This window comes from Danio rerio, chromosome 7 (assembly GCF_049306965.1).
Source record: "Danio rerio strain Tuebingen ecotype United States chromosome 7, GRCz12tu, whole genome shotgun sequence".
NCBI lineage: Eukaryota > Metazoa > Chordata > Actinopteri > Cypriniformes > Danionidae > Danio > Danio rerio.
Window position 1 is genome coordinate 73,327,681 of NC_133182.1, and position 20,825 is coordinate 73,348,505.

Here is a 20,825-nt window from a genome sequence, read left to right on the forward strand (position 1 = left end):
TCCTATAACACCCGCAGATTTACAGACTCACATTTACAGCCAGACGCAGGCATATATAATGAATGCCAGAGATTCTCCGACAGAAATCAGCGAAGCCTGTTTGCTCCCTGAAGCGTGTCTGCGGTGGCTCACTGATAGCAGCTCTACATTAGATTATTAGACTCCAGAGAGAGCCCATCCCAGATTGGATAATATTATTTTTTCCCCTGGCTGATGATGCATTACAAAAATAAGGAGCACTATAACAGATGTCTCGCAGGGTGAAAATAATAAATCACACAGACTCCTGCGCGCACACACACGCGTTATATTAGTTCTGTGAGTTAACTTGCGTGATTTATTGTGCCGGTGAAAGCCCTGGATGGAGTCTCCTCGGCGCGCGCACAACTTCCCTTGCAAGCATCATTAAGACTAGGGCGCTAATTGTGTTGTTTTAAACGAGTGGAACCTGATAATGACTCCATTAGTGATTCACCTACGCTTCTGTTTCTTTACCATTGAGCCGGGAGGACTTGCACATGGGGAAACCATTGACAGATGAATGGGATAAATGAAGCAAGTGTGCAGGGATAATAGAACATATGAATCTGGCTCTTAAGCTGATGAAAACTAGTAAAAGGTGGTAAAGGAAAGTAAATCAAATAGAAACTATGGGGCAACTACAGTTGAGGACAAATGTATTATATATTATAGGTGGGCATAGATTGATTTAATCTAGATTAATCTCACTGTATTCGTAATATTCATCTAGATTCATCTACATTAAAATGGCTCATTTGAATTCTGCCGAAGGCATTCAGAATATGTGTGCTACCCAAATAATAACTAAAAGTAAGTCTTTGAGAACGGGTTTCTCAAGCCAGGTGGCGCATTAGACCAGGGGCTTATCTCCTTTTTCCAAAATGCATCACAAACTGCTTCAGAAACTGTGGATAATTGGTGATGAAAATAAATGATGTTCAATAAGATGTACTTGTGTTTACTAACTGTTTATTCAGTTAAACATAAATGTTGAACTGTAAGCTTACATAAGGTCCTAAAAGCCATTTTTGATAACCTTAATCCGACTAAAAGCCTAACTAAACTAAAAAGAAATGGACGTGTAAATGGACAAGATATGGAATATGCAGATATTAGTGGCATTATTGAAGTAAACACCGCGATCAAACTATTACCGTCAGCTAGGACTTTTCTCCATATTTTCCGACGAGATCCACACACACACAAACACACACACACACACACACACACACATTGCAAAATGCAGAAGTTTTTTTCCATAACACTTTCACCAGTCCTCACTCCTTATTTGCATCGATTACCTATTATCTATTATGAAAGCATTTCACATAAACACCTTAATTATTTTATTGTCTATTAAGGCAAATGACTAGATTACAGATGTCCATGTAAATGTAGTCAGTAGTGTCTTCGAATAAGGAGAAAGATCGAGAAGGGCACTTTTTGGCAGACGTTTAACCAGTTTGACTTTTATTCACTGTAATATCAAGGTAAAAGTCATCATCGCTTGCCTAAAAAAAATATATATATATATATATATATATATATATATATATATATGTATATATATATATATATATATATATATATATATATATATATATAAAGTTGAAGTCACAATTCTTAGCCCCCCTGAATTATTATCACCCCTGTTTATTTTTTTTTTTTACCCAATTTCTGTTTAATGGAGGGAAGATTGTTTTTGCACATTTCTAATTATTATAGTTTTAAAAACTTATTACTAATAAATTATTTATTTTATCTTTCCCATGATGACAGTAAATAATATTTTACTTGATATTTTTCAGGACACTTTTATACGGCTTAAAATGACATTTAAAGGCTTGTTAATAAGGTGAACTAGGCAGGTTAAGGTAATTAGGCAGGTTATTGTATAATGATGGTTTGTTCTGTATTGAAAAAAAATGCTTAAAGGGGCTAATAGTTTTGTCCCAAAATGTTTTTTTTTAAAATGAAAAACTGCTTTTATTCTAGCAGAAATTAAAAAATAAGACTTTCTCCAGAAGAAAAAATATTTTCAGACACACTGTGAAAATTTCCTTGCTCTGATAAAAACCATTTGGGAAATACTTAAAAAAGAAGAAACAAATTGAAAGGGGGCTAATAATTCTGATCTTGTATGTATATATATATATATATATATATATATATATATATATATATATATATATATTACTCATCAGACCAGGCAATGTTTTTCCAATCTTCTATTGTCCAATTTTGGTGAGTCTGTGTGAATTGTAGCCTCAGTTTCTGGTTCTTAGCTGACAGGATTGGCACTCGGTGAGGTCTTCTGCTGCTGTAGCCCATCTGTCTCAAGGTTGGACATGTTGTGCCTTCAGAGATGCTCTTCTGCATACCTCAGTTGTAACAAGTGGTTATTTGAGTAACTATTGCCTTTCTATCAGCTGGAACCAGTCTGGTCATTCTCCTCTGACCTCTGGCATCAACAAGGCATTTGCCCCCACAGAACTGCCACTCACTGGATATTTTCTTTCAGACCATTCTCTGTAACCCCTAGAGATGGTTGTGCGTGAAAATCCCAGTAGATCAGCAGTTTCTGAAATACTCAGACCAGACCGTCTGGCACCAACAACCAAGCCACGTTACTTGAATCACCCTTCTTTCACATTCTGGTGCTCAGTTTGAACTGCAGCAGATCCATGTCTACATGCCTAAATGCATTGAGTTGCTGGCATGTGATTGGCTGATTAAAAATTAGCGTTAATGAACAGTTGGACAAGTGTACCTAATAAAGTTGTCGGTGAGTGTATATACATAGATATATTAATTTTTCAGGGCGAGTGCTGCAACATTATGACATGAGCAGCTACCTACCAGGCCTTCCACTCACTTTATTACTGCTTTTGGACACTTGTAGAACAAATGAATCATGTCTGATTGTGAATACTGCAATTCTGCAGAATGGCATCAGTAATTGAAACCAGTTGCGTGATACTGCATCCACATCTCTAGGTGTCAGTATAAGTCTAAAATGACATATTGGGCCGAGGCAACATAAACCAAAAATTACAGTCCTTGGACGGAGTTGACAGCAGTGTGTTGCGTGGCTGCATTACAGCATGAATCAGTGCTAAGCTCAGTGTAATTTTCCCTATTTCACTGGCAAACTCATCACACAGACAACAGCCTGTGGCTATTTCAGATGAGACTCAGACGGAGAGAGCGAGGACGAGTAGACACACTTTATGTAGAGCTCTCTCGCTCTTTTCCTCCGCTGATTAATTTCATACCAGATCGGCCGGCCAGCAGTGTTATTAGCATAAAATTTCCATGGATCAGGCCCCGCAATAAAACCCTGTCATCAAGTCACTTGTCAAACACACAATTTCAAATCTCATTTAGTTTCTAATATCATTTTCGTCCCGGGCGGAGGGGTGCGGTGAGAGGTGGAGGGGAAGAACTGAGACAGGAATGTGTTATGTAAAGGATAAACGGAGTCATCGATCAAAATTAAAAGAGCCGAGGGTCGCTTCGTGATTAAAAATTCTCCAGATCAGCATCAAGTGTTTATCAGGTGAAGCAGACAGCAGGATGCTCAATGTGACGCCACTGAATCTTCTAGAAGACCTCAAGTGTTGCACACTAAGTGTTTGCTGTGACAACAGTCTTTGATAATCCAACACTATCTCATGGAGATTTGTAACTTTTTGATTTAGTGGCTAATTCTTATGTATTTGTACAATCTCATTAGTACAATTTAGTACGATTTGCTCATATCCCAATGATGCTTAGCCAATTCACCTGTACCGCATGTCTTTGGACTGTGGGGAAAATCAGAGCACCCTGAACACTGGGAGAACATGCAAACGAGGCTCAAACCAGCAACATTCTTGCTGTGAGGCAACAGTGCTATTTTTATTTATTTATTTATTTATTTATTTATTTATATATATATATATATATATATATATCCCTTAATAATAAATAATAAAAGGGACTAAGCTGAAAATAAAATAAATGAATGAATAAATACAATAAAAATAAATAAAATGAAATAATGAACTAATCAATAAATAATATTTAATTAATATTATATAGAAATGTAATATTTAAATAAATAAATAAAACAAAATATAAATAAATAAATAAATAAATACAATAATGAATTAATGAATAATATGCAAATAATATTATATATAAATGTAATATTTAAATAAATACATAAAATAAAAATAAATAAAATAATATAATGAATGATTTAATGAATAATATTTAAATAAAAGTATATATACATACAATATTTAAATAAATAAATAAATAAATAAATAAATAAATAAATAAATAAATAAATAAATAAAAATCAGTTTATAATCTTAAAGTCTAATGAATACGTTAATAAAAATCTTTTATGTGTTAAACTGACAAAAAGTTTGGGAACCCCTGGTTAATTAGTTTTAATCATTTATTATTATTATTATTATTATTATTATTTTAAATTTAGGAATGAAACTAAAGCACACAACACACACACACACACACACACACACACACACACACACACACACACACACACACACACACACACACACACACACACACACACACACACACACACACACACACACACACACACACACACACTTAAAGTCACGCTGTAGGCACAGTCACTAATTATGAAAAATAACAGTGGTCTGGAGAGAGTAGATTGGGGGGGGGGGTCTGTTTCATTTTAATAAGGACAGAGAATCAATGCAATTTAATCAATCTAACCTAATTAAAAAAAATCTATATGGCGAAACAATCAAGGTGAATAAACAAGATTAAAATAAATGAAGGAACGCTGCCATGAGCAAGGGAGGGCCTAATTAAAGGAGTTAATTGGAATTCCATGCCTATGTGAGGTCTGTGGATGCTGCAGACAGGAAATATTACACACGAGAGATCTCACAAACACCCTTCAGCAAAAACACACACACAACAACATCGCCAAACTCATGCTTACGTCATACATTTTTCAGCTCTCAATACCCAGACTGGCCAATTTGTGATTTTTAGTATGTTTGCTCTGTCTCTCTGTGTTTTTGTGTGTGTGTGAGTGTGTGTGTGTTTACCTGTTTGTGAAGACAGTCTGTGTCTCGCTGGAGTTGTGTCGTCTTGAGGTTGTTTTCTTCTATCAGCTCTTCTCTGTGTTTCAGGATCACCTGAAGTCTGCTCAACTCTTTCTGCAGGGCCGCAGCCTTCTCTCTGCTGGACCAGACCTCCTGCATCTGCCCTGCTATCTAAACACAACACAGACAGAAAATATTGCTCAACTACTATCTGACAGCCAGTACCAATATATGTGGCCCTAGACCAGGGGTGGCCAACCCTGTTCCTGGAGAGCCACCTTCCTGCAGATTTCAGTTGCTACCCATACCAAACACACCTGAACCAATTAATTAGGACCTGAACACCACGTGATAATTACAGCCAGGTGTGTTTGATATGGGTTACAACTGAAATCTGCAGGAAGGTGGCTCTTCAGGAACAGGGTTGGCCACCCTTGCCCTAGACGCTTACAGTGTGTTGTAAGACTTTTTAGGTCTTACTTTATATTAAGTGGCCTTAACTAATAAGTACCTACATCGACACTAATAATTAGTTACAATGTGTCAATACATGTTTTTTACATTGTACTTATGATTGATTAAATACATGCATGTATTTACATGTGTAATTATGGTGGCTTGAGAAAGTCAACATACTATTATACTACTCATGGTGAACAGAAAGAAAAACCTCCGCATTTCGGGACTCGGGTGATCCTTTAAGGTAATCAAAAATCGCTGCTTATTTGGTAGACTCTTAATCAGTATTATCTTAATCATAAAAGCGGAGTATAATGTAAATTAAATGTACTGTAGTGAAAGTGGCAGATGAAGTCGCAAGCCCTATTCTCTGCCTTTAAGCTGCGTCCATAAGCCCTCACATTTCATAAGCTTGACATGACATGTACGCAACATCGGTTACCTTTGTATAACAATGTCAAGTGTATTGTCCCTGTAAAATAAACAAGTAATAAAATAAAAAAAATGTTTCCCCCCTACACGCAACTTTTGTAAAGCATCTGCTTCACGTTGCTGTGTCAGAATCCTTGCTTGTAAATACAGCCATACTTTAGAACGCTTAGTTTAAGCAATTTGCAAATAAGCAAGACGCGAGTGTGCGTGTTGAGGAATCTGAAGAGATCCTTTGCTCAGGGGTCCGCTGTACTGCGCGCGTTGTCTGTGTGTGTGTGTGTGTGTGTGTGTGTGTGTGTGTGTGCGCGTGTAGTCCACTTAGAATCCAACATGGAAATCATTGTTCAAATGGCACTTAAATTCCTGTGTTTTTATTTCTGTAATAAATATGGCGTTTCGTGATTAATCATGATTAATTACAAAAAAGTGTGATTAATTATGATTAATCACAAAATGCCGTATTTATTACAGAAATATATATATTCACAAAAGGTCTTCATGCACTGAAAATAATTATATATATATAATTCTTTACAGTGCATGAAGACCTTTTGTGAATATATATATATATATATATATATATATATATATATATACATATATATATATATATATATATATATATATGAGAGCAATATCACACTCGTAGCAGTGCGATATGGCTGTATAACGGCACTGGTGGGAGGCGTGTATTGTTAGTGCCCCCACCAGTGCCGATATACAGCCATATCGCACTGCTACGAGTGTGATATTGCGTTTATACAACAGTTTGACGGCATAATTGTGTATATAAAAACAAAATCAAACAAGCAGAGTCTCAAAAACCATTTTGTATGAGGAACTACTTTCTTCCGGATCCAAATCATAAGCTGACAGTTAAACAGCTGAGCAAGCCTCTTTTAAACTTTAGATCTGTAGTGTCTGCCTTTTGCTGTCTGTATGTGGGCGGAGTAATACACAAAGGGTAAAGAGGCTGTAGGTCTCTGATATTGCTAAATATCGCACGGCTATCAGCCAATCAGATTTGAGAAACATACAGAACTGTTGTATATATATATATATATATATATATATATATATATATATATATATATATATATATATATATATATATATATATATATATACTATAATAAACCAGAGCACCCAGAGGAAACCCACAACAACAAGGGGAGAACTTGCAAACTCCACACAGGACTGCCAGCAACCTTCTTGCTGTGAGTCAACAGGGCTAACCACTGAGCCACTGTGGCACCCATTGTATTTAGTTCCAAATGTAACATGTTCGCTAATTAAAGAATAAAAAAAGAGTACTAACTAAGTACTTAAGTACCAATTCCTTTGAAAACACTAACCTGTCCATTAAATGAGTTTATTGAACACCTTCCAGCCAATTAGAATCAAGATTTACAAAAGACCATAGAATAATACTTATTATCTTTTATATATAGGCAACATACAAAAGCCTGAAGGAATTCATCATGTGGATCTGTAAGGTCTATCATATTCATTCAACATCTCTATAATCCTGCACCATAACCCTTAGAGTGCCATTTTTATTTTCTGCTGTACTTTTTTCCCTCTTTCTCTCCCCGTCTGTCTCTTCAGCCGTCTGCTTGGATTAAAATGACATCTCCCCTTGAGTCTTAGGAAATGCCAGATGAAGCAGTTACTAACAAACCTGATGTGCCCTCCTTCATACAAGAGAGCGGATTGAGGTGTGTGTGTGTGTGTGTGTGGATGGGGGGGGTTTGGATGTGCCCTTCAGCAAAAATGAATTTTCCAATTGCAGTTAGTTCTGCCATGAATAAATAAACAAATGAATAATTGAGAGGGCAACATAAATAAATAACATCACAAACATTTCACAGGCACTCATAAGTTCGGAAGATAACTGGGGCTGAATGCTAATGATAAAAACAGTACGCGGAGCAAAATCCGATGCATTATTCACCGCTCGCTCGCTCTGAAAAAAGTCAAAATAAATTAATAAATGTAAAAAGGGAGAGAGAAAATCTTTCAAAGAACTCAAAACATCCAGTCAGCACTGAAGTGACAGGTTTGTCCCATTTATAACGTACAAGGACACGCTGCCAAACAAATAACTGACCAGTCAGAGATGTATAAATAAACCAGCACGGGCTTCTGCTTCAATTGACAGCTTATGCAAAAGTTTGTGGGAAGCGGGAGATGAGCGGCGTCAGGTCCATTTTTAGTGTGCGAGTGAGGTCGGATGGACTGGCTGGCCCGTGACCTTGATCTGGACCGCATTCGGCCCTCGGAGGCCTTCAGATGCTATTTTCTAATCCAGGAGTTAGATGTGAACCTGAGCTCCAGATGAGCAGCAGCATAAACAAGTAAATGTTGATATGATCAAGGTAAAGTGAAATGATTTGAACAAGTAGGGGAGAGCGGGGACGAAACTAGCATTTAAAAAAAAAAATAAAAACCTGATTTTGTTTTAGCAGAAATACACACTCACTGGCCACTTTATTAGGTACACCTTACTAGTACATTGTTGGACCCTGTTTTGCCTTCAGAACTGCCTTAATCCTTCATGGCATAGATTCAACAAGGTACTGGAAATATTCATCAGAGATTTTGTTCTATATTGACATGATAGAATCACGCAGTTGCATCCATGATAAAAATCTCTCATTCCACCACATCCCAAAGGTGCTCTATTGGATTGAGCTCTGGTGACTGTGGAGGCCATTTGAGCACAGTGAACTCATTGTCATGTTAAAAAAAACAGGCTGAGAAGATTAGCACTTTATAACATGACATGTTATCCTGCTGGAAGTGGTTATCAGGAGATGGGTTCACTGTGGTCTTAAAGGGCTGTACATGGTCAGCAACAATACTCAGGTAGGCTGTGGCGTTGACACAATGCTTAGTTGGTACTAATGGGTCCAAAGTATGCCAAAACAATATCCCCACACCATTACACCACCAGCAGCCTGAATCATTGATGCAATCATTGATACAAAGCAGGATGGATCTATGCTTTCATGTGGTTGATGTCAAACTCTGACCCTAACATCCGAATGTCGCAGCAGAAATCAAGACTCATAAGACCAGGCAACGTTTTTCCAATCTTCAATTGTCCAATTTTGGTGAGTCTGTGTGAACTGTAGCCTCAGTTCCCTGTTCTTAGCTGACGGGAGTGTTACCCGGTGTGGTCTTCTGCTGCTGTAGCTCATCTGCCACAAGGTTGGATGTGTTGTGTGTTTAGTGATGCTCTTCTGCATTCCTCAGTTGTAACAAGTGGTTATTTGAGTTACTGTTGCCTTTCTATCAGCTGGAACCAGTCTGGCCATTGTACTCTAAACAGTAACTCAAATAACCACTCGTTACAACCCAGGTATGCTGAAAAGCATCTCTAAATGAACAACATATCTAATCTTGAGGTGGATGAGCTAATACAGCCACTCAGCTAAGAACAGGAAACTGAGGCTACAATTCGCACAGGCTCACCAAAATTGGACAATAGAAGATTAGAAAAACATTGTCTGGTCTGATGAGTCTCGATTTCTGCTGCAACATTCAGATGGTAGGGTCAGATTTTGGGGTAAACAACATGAAATGATGAATCCATCCTGCCTTATAGCAACGGTTCAGGCTGGTGTTGGTGGTGTAATGGAGTGGGGGATATTTTCCTGGCACACTTCGACCCTATTGGTACCAATTGAGCATCGTGCTAAAACCACAGCCTACTTGAGTTTTGCTGCTGACCGTGTCCATCTTTTTATGACCACAGTGTACCCATCTTCTGATGGCTACTTCCAGCAAGAAAACATGCCATATCATAAAACACAAATCATATCAGACTCTTTTCTTAAACATAATATTGGGTTCACTGTACTCAAATGGCCTGCGCACTCACTAGATTTCAATCCAAAAGAGGACCTTTGGGATGTGGTGAAACGGGATATTCACATCATGATGCTATCATGTCAAAATCCACCAAAATCTCTGAGGAATTTTCCATTAGCTAGTTGAATCAATGCCACAAATAATTAGGGCAGTTCAGAACACAAATGGGGTCCAACCTTCGTACCAGTAAGCTATACCTAATAAAGTGGCCAGTGAGTTTACAATTTATATATATATATATATATATATATATATATATATATATATATATATATATATATATATATATATATATATATATATATTAAACAATTGAAATCTAAACAATAAATTGTTTAGATTTAAATTTTAAAAAATATTTATATATATTTATATATATATATATATCCAGCAAGAAAATATTTATATTTTATAAAATATTTACAAATATATATATATATATATATATATATATATATATATTAAACAATTGAAATCTAAACAATAAATTGTATTTTACATATGTGATTTGCATAGATAAGTGTATATGTGGGAGCACGCAATCTCCTGATGCTTTCACATTTGGCTTGGTTGCTCGACTTGTAAGGTTGAATTTTAAAATCTAGTTTCATCTTCGGTATGCTAATACTGAGCGGCATATGGATCTGTTTATAGACCATATGTTACAGAAGGATATGAGAACCTGAATGGTAAGCATATGAACAGTTGATGAGGATGGCAGTTTGTAAACAGAAACACTTTATACGGTTAAACAGGATAGAGATGACTGGATATGATGGAGCTGGATAGACCAGAGGATGGATTACGGAAGACCAGGAACACAGGGAACCAGATACGGGGGACCAACGACAACCAGACAGGGAATCAAGATAGACCACATTCGGAAAGAGAGACTCAGACGATGGAGATCACAAGGAAAGAGGAGAGGTGTGTACTTTCTAATGAAATATAAACACTGATTGTAAGGAGAGCGTTGTCTTTCGGAATTGTGATGAGGCCAGACACAGAATGGAGTGTGTTGATGGTTTTTATGGGGCTGAGGTAATGGACTGTGATGACGTGTAGGTGTAGGACTAATCAGAAATCAGGTGACTGTGAGTGAGGAGAACCTATTATGTGCATCCCTAGTTATCCCAAAGAATGCATGGCATTATACCTCATCCGGCTCTGTTTGGGGCCTGCAGTCTTTCTTCTGCTGCTGGATTTCACAGTTCAGCTCAGTTACTCTGGAGTCCAGAAGCTCCCTCTGATGCTCTGCGTCCTGTAGCTCTCGCTTAAGTCTGGACACCGTAGACTCCTTTTCTACCAACTGTTCGTATACAGAAACACAGATGCAAGACATGCTATTGTAGGTGAGGTTTGCATCATTCCAGTGTGTTTGTTGATGTATATATGGATGTGCATCGATGCTGATCAGCTTCGTTTCTCTCTGATCTGGCCCGGCTTGCTGCTTTGTTTTTTCAAACAACATGATATACTGCAGCAAACTATAAACAGTCAATAAAACTGATGAAAACGGATAAAAGGGAAACATGAAAAGGCAAGGTCATGGCAACAATTACTGAACATTTCAGATATTTCTAATCTCTTAGAAGGTGGTCTGAACTGCCCAATTCAATAGGATTACAATATCACCGGGGAATGCAACTTTTCAACCTTTTTCATTGGGTTATTAAAGTTACTTTTCTTTCCTTTTATGACATTTCTGTGACAAATCAGGTCTCAAATGATTAATAAATTCAAATTATATTTTATGGGTACTTTTTAGTCAGTCTTATATATAGAAAAAACACAAGTGTCATGTAAAACCCACATAAAGGTTTAGAAAAATTCAATGTTAAACAAAAATGTTAATTTCAGCTTAAACTCCCCACACCTCACATGTTTTCCAAATCTTATTTTATTTTAAGGTGGTTTGCACTTCCCATTTCAATAGTATTACAATATCTCCAGAAAATGCAACTTTCAACCTTTTTGGCCAGCGGAGAAATTTTGGCCAGCGGAGAAATTAAAATGGTCGTGCCCAACTGAGTCTGGTTCTCTCAAGGTTTTTTTTCTTCACTCCCATCAGGTGAAGTTTTTTTTCCCTCTTCGCTGTCGCCACTGCCTCGCATGGTTCAGGATTGGTAGAGCTACGCATCGATGAATTGGCTCTTCAGTGTTTGAACTCTCAGTAATGATTAAATCACACTGAACTGAGCTAAACTGAACTGAAATGAACTTAAACACTAAAACCTGAACCACACTGTTCCAGTTACTGAACCACACTGTTCCAGTTACTATGACCATTTATGTGAAGCTGCTTTGACACAATCTACATTGTAAAAGCGCTATACAAATAAAGCTGAATTGAACTGATTTTCATTGGGTTATTAAAGTTACTTTTCTTTCCTTTTATGACATTTCTGTGACAAATCAGGTCTCAAGTTATTAATAAATTCAAATTATATTTAATGAGTACTTTTTAGTCACTCTTATATATAGAAAAATCATGTCATGTAAAACCCACATAAAGGTTTTGAAAAATTCAATGTTAAACAAAAATGTGATCACATAATAATTTTTTTTCCAGCTTAAACTCCCCACACATCACATGTTTTCCAAATCTTATTTTATTTTAAGGTGGTTTGAACTTCCCATTTCAATAAGGATCACAACATCTCCAGAAAATGCAGTAACACTTTATAATAACTACACACTATAAATCATTTATTAAGCATTAGCAAATAGTGAATTCATTATTAGTTAAGCATTAACTCTACATTAATAAACGTTAGTAAGCAGTTAATAACTGCAGCTACAAATTCTCTATTCTTGACTTATAAGCAGCTATATAATGTGTTTAATGATCGTATTTTCATACTTAGTTAATGATTTATTTTTCATTGCTAAATTAAGTATCACATTATTTACAAACCATTTGCATTTAAGAGTAGTTGAGGGGTTTTAGGATAATTCAAAATGAGTTAGTAAATAATTAATAAACTATTGAAATCAACGTGTATATGTCTTATTACGTAGGCATATATTAATGGTTACTATGTATATTAATAAATGCTTTATTAACTCAACCTCATCCAGTTTTGTGACCTAATCTAAAGTGAGGACTATTTATGTTTTATAAATCCCTTATAAATGACAATTAAAAGCTCAGTTCAATTCTAAACGGGAAAAATGACTTTATTCATTCCTATTCATTTAAAGATACACAAATGAAACTGTACTTCAAACGAAAAATAAATCTTTGCAATCTTATCTAAAAAAAATCACTGTAGAGTTTAAACATTGCATCTTATTATAATGTTAAATTATTATTATATTGTTGTTGTTGTTTTATCCAGTTTTATGTCATATTTTGACACTCCTGTTATTCAGCAATGTTTTAACTTTACAGCAATTTAACTTTTTAAAAAGATTGCAAAGATTATTGTTCATTTGATTCTGAGCCTTTAAATGTCATTTATAAGGGCTTTATAAAGCATGAAAAGTCCTTACTTTAGATTAGGTCACAAAACTGCATGAAGTTGAGTTAATAAAGCATTTATTAACATATTAGTTGACTATTAGTATATGCCTGAATAATAAGATATATAAATGTTGATTTCAATAGTTTATTAATCATTTACTAACTCATTTTGAATGATTCTGAAGACCCTCAACTACTCTTAAATACAACTGGTTTGTAAATACTGCAATACTTCATTTAGTAATGAAATATAAATCATTAACTAAGTATGAAAATACAATTATTAAACACATTATATAGGTGCTTATAAGTCAAGAATAGAGCATTTGTAGCTGCAGTTGTAAACTGCTTACTAACACTTATTATTGTAGAGTTAATGCTTAACAAATAATGAATTCACTAGATACTAATGCTTAGTAAATGATTCATAGAGTGTAGTTATTATAAAGTGTTACCGAAAATGCAACTTTCAACCTTTTTCATTGGGTTATTAAAGTTACTTTTCCTTCCTTTTATGGCATATCTCTGACAAATCAAATTAAATGACAATTACTGGATACTTTTTAGTGCCTATTTTATCGACAAGTGTCATGTGAATCCCACATAAAAGTTTTGAAAATATTAATCAAAAACAAAAATGTGATCCCGTAATCCCCTTTATACTTACATTTTCACTTGGACATTATACATTTTCCAAATGTTATTTAATTACAAATACTGCAATACTCTATGATTGTTTAAGATGACTTCAATACCTGCTAACTGCTGTCAAATATTGGCATTGGCAAAATAGTAAGTGGTAACACCCAGGAGGCACAGGATGTCAACAGGATGTCAGATTGACATTGTACACCAATGTCGAAGGGACATTGCATTTTGGTTGCCAAATATGGCACTGGTTTAAGACGTTGGCTCGACGTTGAATTTTGATCACTTTCCAACACAACCTAAAGTCAACCAAATATCAACATCATTTGACATCGTCATTGGATCACATGTATAATGCACTTAATGATTGTGTTTTCATACTTTGTTAATGATTAATTACTGAATTAAGTATTGCAAACCAGTTATTTAAGAATAGCTGGAATTTTTATGCTAACAATATATGTGCTTATGAGTCAATAATACAGCATTTGTAGTTGTATGTTCATAAACTGCTTGCTAACATATATTGATGTAGAGTTAATGCTTAACAAATGATTAATTAACTAATTGCTAGTGATTAATAAATGATTCCTAGTGTGTGGTTATTATAAAGTGTTACCATCACAGCTGAAAAATCCTAGGCTGATTTAAGCTGGTCGACCAGGCTGGTTTTAGAGGGGTTTTGGCCACTTCCAGGCTGGTTTTCAGCCATTTCCCGCCTGGTCTTGGCTGGTCAGGCTGGGAGATGACCAGCTAAAACCAACTGGACCATCCTAGCCAAGCTGGGAGTCCAGCCAAAACCAGCTATATCCAGCTTAAACCAGGCTGGTCAAGCTGGTTTTAGCTGGATTTGGCTGGTCATTTTTTCAGTCTGACCAGCTAAGACCAGGCTGGAAATGGCTGGAAAACAGACCAGCTAAAACCAGCCAACCAGCCTAGGCTGGTTTAAGCTGGATTTTTCAGCAGGGATTTTTGTTTATTTGATCAGAATATTATAATCACACTTTATCAAAATACTAAAAAAAGCAAACAGTAAATATTTACTTTTAATTATAATAATATCATTTAAAATTTTGATACTACTGTTTTTTAAGTAGTTTGTCCTCATATTGACCCAGCTAACAAACCTAAACAGACGTCAATTAAAATCAGCAGGGTTCAATCCAAACAAAAGAAAGGAAGAGGGGGAAAAATCTCTATAGGACGAAATGGTTCAATTTTTGGGGAGAGCGAGCAGCAGATTTCGCATTAAATGGCAAATTGGATAACGTGGGCTCCGACCACTTTGTGTGTTATTATTTGAAATGATTGTAGATTACACATAATTATCTGCTAAAGTACCATTGCCCCCTTTATTCCAAAACATAATGATCCAACTTCAAATAAAAATATGATTTTAGTGTCTTTCTGTGAGCGGATGCAGGATACAAAGCAGAAAATAGAAGGTCTAATCAAATTGCCTACGGTAATCATTAAGAAAGACACAAAACAAATTCAAGTAGCAGAGGTCCGTGGAGCATTTGGCAAGTAATTGGACTGTGGCCATGTTATAGGGGCTGTTATTGGAAGCCATGTTAAGGTTACCAACATAACTTTTAAGTGAATGCTTTGAGTTTAACGACTGCAAAAGTACAATGTTATTACAGACATAAAATAACCTGAAAAAAATCCAGCATTCATATAGACTTTCTGATTGTATACCTAGAACTGTTCTGAATATAAATCTATTTAGCATATCTCAATTTGTGAAGAAAAGTGAATATTTATATGATCTTTTATATTTGAATTCAACTAAACATGCACCCAGCAGCTTGGACAGTGTCAGGGTGTTTGCAATCACCCTATATCCCAGCAGGCACAGGACATCAACATGACATCAGATTGACATTGTACTCCAATTTGTTTGGAAACAAAAACTGGGTTGATGTCAGAACCAAACGTTAGGCTGACGTTAATGTCCAATGTCGGACAAATGTTGCATTTTAGTGACTTTCCAACGCAACCTATAAACAACCAAATATAATGATGTTATAGCTTGACATTTTGTGGACGTTACCACTATGATGTTTATCAGATGTTAGATTTTGGTTGCCATACCTGGAACCCTAATGTAAAATATAGGGATGTCAAAATTAATAGTTTCTTCGGTGCATGCAGATGGGGACAATTCGATATCAGTTCAGAAATAGATCATAACTGGTTATTATGTACTGATGTCCTTTATCTCATATGCGCAAAGTCGCGGTAGAATACTATGGCGAAGGAGGCGAGGGCGAGTAAATAAAACGCTCTATTACTTAAAATGCAGATAGTTTTGCACAAGTCATTGCTTGTGAGTTTGTTGGACAGTCTTTCACTGACACTGAGGAAGGCACAGCGTGAACCGCTATTTCACTATAGGGAGAATTGCTGTAAAACTCCATCTCTGCCTCTCTCTCTCACGCCTTGGGCATTTGACCCGCTAGGGTGTTCGTGAGGTTTTTCTTCTCTCAGCTGTTAAAGTGAAACTTGTGGATCCAGAAACGAGTGTGCTCCAGTCATTCATCCAGTCATTCAGCCAGTCGGTCAGATGGTCGCTCGACAGCGGCCTCCGGCGGCTTTTACGCGAGAACTGCGAGAACAGCGCGGGCCCAGGAGATGTTCGAGATGTGAAAACAAAAACTGCACAAATACGTACCTCCCGGGACAGATTTTGCGGTCTTCAGAAACGTCCGCGGGGCTACGTTTCGAGAATGAGCCTGGGCTGTAAATAACAGGCTGAGAATGTAGTGAAATCCGAAAACAAGGTAAAAATCAGACGAGGGCTTTTCTTTTTATATACGGCTTTTTTTTTGTAAATGGTTGGTTGGGTTTAGGGAAGTAAGGGGGGCGGGTTAATCTGTAAAATGCTTGAGTTTAGGGAAGGAGGAGGAGGGTGGGTCGGCCGATTGGCTGGTCGCCCAGTCAATCATTCAGCCAGTCGTACGGACAGTCGTTCGACAGCGGCCTCTTGTGGGTTTTTATCGAGAACGGCGTGGACGCGAACGTTGCTAAAAAGTGAGCACAGTGGCCTCTTGTGGATTCGCAAAACCAAAAACTGCACAAATAAGTACCTCCCGGGACGTATTTCACGGTCTCCAGAAACGTCCGCGGGGCTACGTTTTAAGAATGAGCCTGGGTTGGAGCTTTCTCCACTTTACCTGTGATTACCGCGTATTAGGCGCATATAGACTTTAACCACGGCTGTTCCTGCATCACTCATCGGTGAACAGCGCTTTCAATTTTAAAGCTAATCGCAGCCTTTTCTGTTGAGTGCATGGGTGACAAAAACCAATCATAGGAGTCTCATAACTCGCATGACAGAGCTCAAAAAGCAAGCGGGATAATATTTACATTTCTTTATTTGCTATAAATGCTTCTATGCATGTATTGTAATTTTGTCTAAAACATTCAAAGGAAGTGTTTTCTTTGAACAGGTAAAAATGAAAGGTACAGTTCATATATTTGACTGCTTGTATTAAAGGACAAAATTGTATTACAAATAATATATACATATAAATATATTTATAGATTTGAATAAACATGTTCTTGTGTGGTAAAGAAAAGATATGTAATACCTGTACCTAATTATGTATGGAAAGCATCGTCAATGCACTGTGACATCGAATTTGTATTAAATGATTGATTTAAATGTACTTACATGTGACATAAATAAAGGCTAACCCTTTTATTAGCACATACTATTGGGATAATTTCGTATTGTGAGTTCAGTATTGGGATATGCATTAAATCGTATCATTACACCCCTAAAATTTAGCTGAAACACCAAAGCTGCTAGTGATCTAAGATCTTTTTTTTTTTTATTAATCACAATCAGCAAGAAATATAAGCTTAACTTTATTCTCAGGTTTTTCCCCTCTGTATGTTTTGCTCCTCTGCCCTCACCGTAATGTGGAGTTTGTGCAGATCATCCTGCAGGCTGTGGTTCTTGTCCTGCTGTATTTTGAGACTGCCGACAGCCCTGTCTCGGCTGTCCTGGGCCTGCTGGAGCAGTGTGTGTGCGTGCCGCAGGCTTTCTGACACCGAGTACCAGCGCTTTCTCCATTCCTTCAGCTCTTTATGCTTCTGGTCAAATGCAGCCTTCACCAGCTCCTCCTGATGCTTGACCTACGCGCACATACACACATATAAAACTTTCTAGAGTACAAGTTAAAATGATAAGCCCTTCCGTGTTTTTTTATATTTCCCAAATTATGTTTAGCAGAGCAAAGAAAATGTTCACAGTAATTCCTATATTATTTTTTCTTCTGGAGAAACTATTATTTGTTTTATTTCAGCTAGTATAGAATAGAAAGGTCAATATTATTAGCTTCCTTAAGCATTTTTTTTTCTTGTTTGTCTACAAAACAAACTACTGTTACTACTGTCATTGACGTGCTTAATTAACCTAACTTTAACCTAATTAACTTAGTAAAGGCTTTAAATATCCCTTCAAGCTGAATACTAGTATCTAGTAACACGTTCTGTCATCATGTCAATGATTAAAATAATCAGTTGTTAAAAATGACTTATTAATAAATGGGTGGGAAAAATAAGTTAAACACAAATTGGAGGGGGGGGGGGGGGGGAATGTACAAGGGGACAATAATTGAACTGTGCATGCTGGTATACATGCTACAGAACTTATTTGTGTTGTTGTAACTATTTGACAACTTAGTAAAATGTTACCGATGAATAAAAGGTTAATAATATTGGCCTTTAAAAAATGACATTTAAAAATGTAAAAAAAAAACTGCTTTTATTGCAGCCAAACTAAAAAATTTAACCGAAAATTACTTTGAAAATAAAATTTTATTTATGAACACAGATGATAACAACTGTTCATTTAAATACTTAGCTAATATATAGCTTAGATTTACTTTAGACAAATGCTATTTTTTATTTATTCTTATTTGTATGTATTTATTTATTGTCGTTTATTTTCAGTGTAAAATTATTGCTTAAGTTAAAAATAAAATAAAAATTACTTACATTTATGTCCAAAGAGAAATGGACTATTGTTTATTTTTAATTATTATTTGTGCTGTATTAATTGGTTACTGAGCAGCAGTAAATAACACTTTAAAATATAAGGAGTTTTCATGTGATTTATTAAACTAGTGATGTTTTAAAATGAATGAATGCATAATAATCGTGATAACCGTGAAATCGTGATTATTCCTCAGGCTATAATCGTACAACCAAAATCTATAATCCTTGTATCCCTATATAATATCATATAATAAAATAAAATAAAATAAAATAAAATTCTCCCTGTGTTTGCGTGGGTTTCTTTCGGGTGCTCCGGTTTCCCCCATAGTCCAAAGACATTTGGGACAGGTGAATTGGGTAAGCTAAATTGTCCCTAGCTTATGTGTGTGAATGAGTGTGTATGGGTGTTTCCCAGTGATGGGTTGTGGCTGGAAGGGCATCTGCTGCATAAAATATATGATGGAAGCGTCAGCCAATTAGATTGCTGTATGCAAATACACCAGCTCAGACAGTAGCCGATTGCTGACTAATTTCATTGGCTGACACTGCTATGACAAACGCATTAGCCCCAACTTCAGACATTCCCTTTGTGAATCGCTGACGCTGAAGCCACGTGTGAATGGGGCGTAAGAGTTAATCTATGGTGCCAATTTGGTTTGGTCAATTCACTTATGTCGCACGTCTCTGGATGGTGGGAGGAAACCGAGAACATTTAAACTCTGCACAGAAACGTTGACTTGTATGGTAAAGACTTGAACCAGTGATATTCTTGCTGTGAGGCAACAGTGCTAACCACTGGGCCGCCGTGCCACCCTATCCAAAAAAAGAAAGGAGGAGTAGGGGTGGGATTCATCAAGACGAAGATAACTGAGGGAAGAAACATCTGACAGGTGAATCATGTGTTAGTTAATGCAGGACCAGCTGTGGTCAATCATAAGCACTTGATCCTTTCGAAATTCGCTCATAAATAAAATTCACTTATTCTAAAACATCAGTTTAAATGTGGCTCGCAACATCACATAATACTGCCCATGTTTCTGATAATTTGACCCTCATCTCTTTCTATCCTGCTCTGCAAGGAGGCCAATACACTGATCTGAAGAAATGTGTAAATCTAAATTCATCTCCAGAAAATGCATCACATCAGAATCCTCGGTTAAGACGTTCCATATTTACATATCTTTTTAATGAATGTTGCATCACTCCGAGACGGACGTCGACACACACACACACACACACACACACACACACACACACACACACACACACACACACACACACACACACAGATGAAAAGCAGGTTAGTTTAGAAACGACCTTGTCCGTCAGCTCTGGAACACAACATCTCGAATGTTTAATGAGTTTTCTCAGACATCGCCTCAAAGAGCTCCGTTTTTTATCAACCGACAGACTCCCGCGGTGAAAGGAGCAGCGCATAAAAGTCTATGCGAATGAAACGAGCGTAAGTAAGTGTGAAAATATAGTGCGGCGGGCACCTCGGTGGACCCCTCTATTAATCAAGCTGTCTACACTCTGTTTGGAAAGTAATCTTGTCCGAGGAGCAGAGGAAAACGCAGCGGTAAGTGGCGGTTGGTCGCACTTTGAAGCGGCTGCTTTACTGAGGTCCCGGTGCGTGTGGAGGCCTGTGCTGTAAAAACAACAGTGCCTCTGTTCACCCTCAGTTTACCCTCTCACACACACACACACACACACACACATATATATATATATATATATATATATATATATATATATATATATATATATATATATATATATATATATATATATATATATATATATATATATATATATATATA

At 36.5% G+C, this 20,825-nt stretch overlaps 1 protein-coding gene across 29 annotated transcripts in view; it reads right to left on the reverse strand.

The window, feature by feature from the left end:
- Positions 1-20,825, reverse strand: part of pmfbp1 (polyamine modulated factor 1 binding protein 1) — a 327,880-nt gene that overhangs the window by 68,271 nt on the left and 238,784 nt on the right. For all 29 annotated transcript variants that reach the window (XR_012382835.1, XR_012382833.1, XR_012382832.1 and 26 more), the window contains 3 exons: positions 17,920-18,141; positions 11,038-11,190; positions 5,118-5,285 (listed from right to left, as the gene is read on the reverse strand). Coding sequence is in view for 25 of the 29 variants with exons in the window: in XM_073907540.1 (XP_073763641.1) it covers positions 5,118-5,285; positions 11,038-11,190; positions 17,920-18,141 (543 nt within the window). In the remaining 4 variants the exon portion in view is untranslated. The remainder of the gene's footprint in view (positions 1-5,117; positions 5,286-11,037; positions 11,191-17,919; positions 18,142-20,825) is intronic.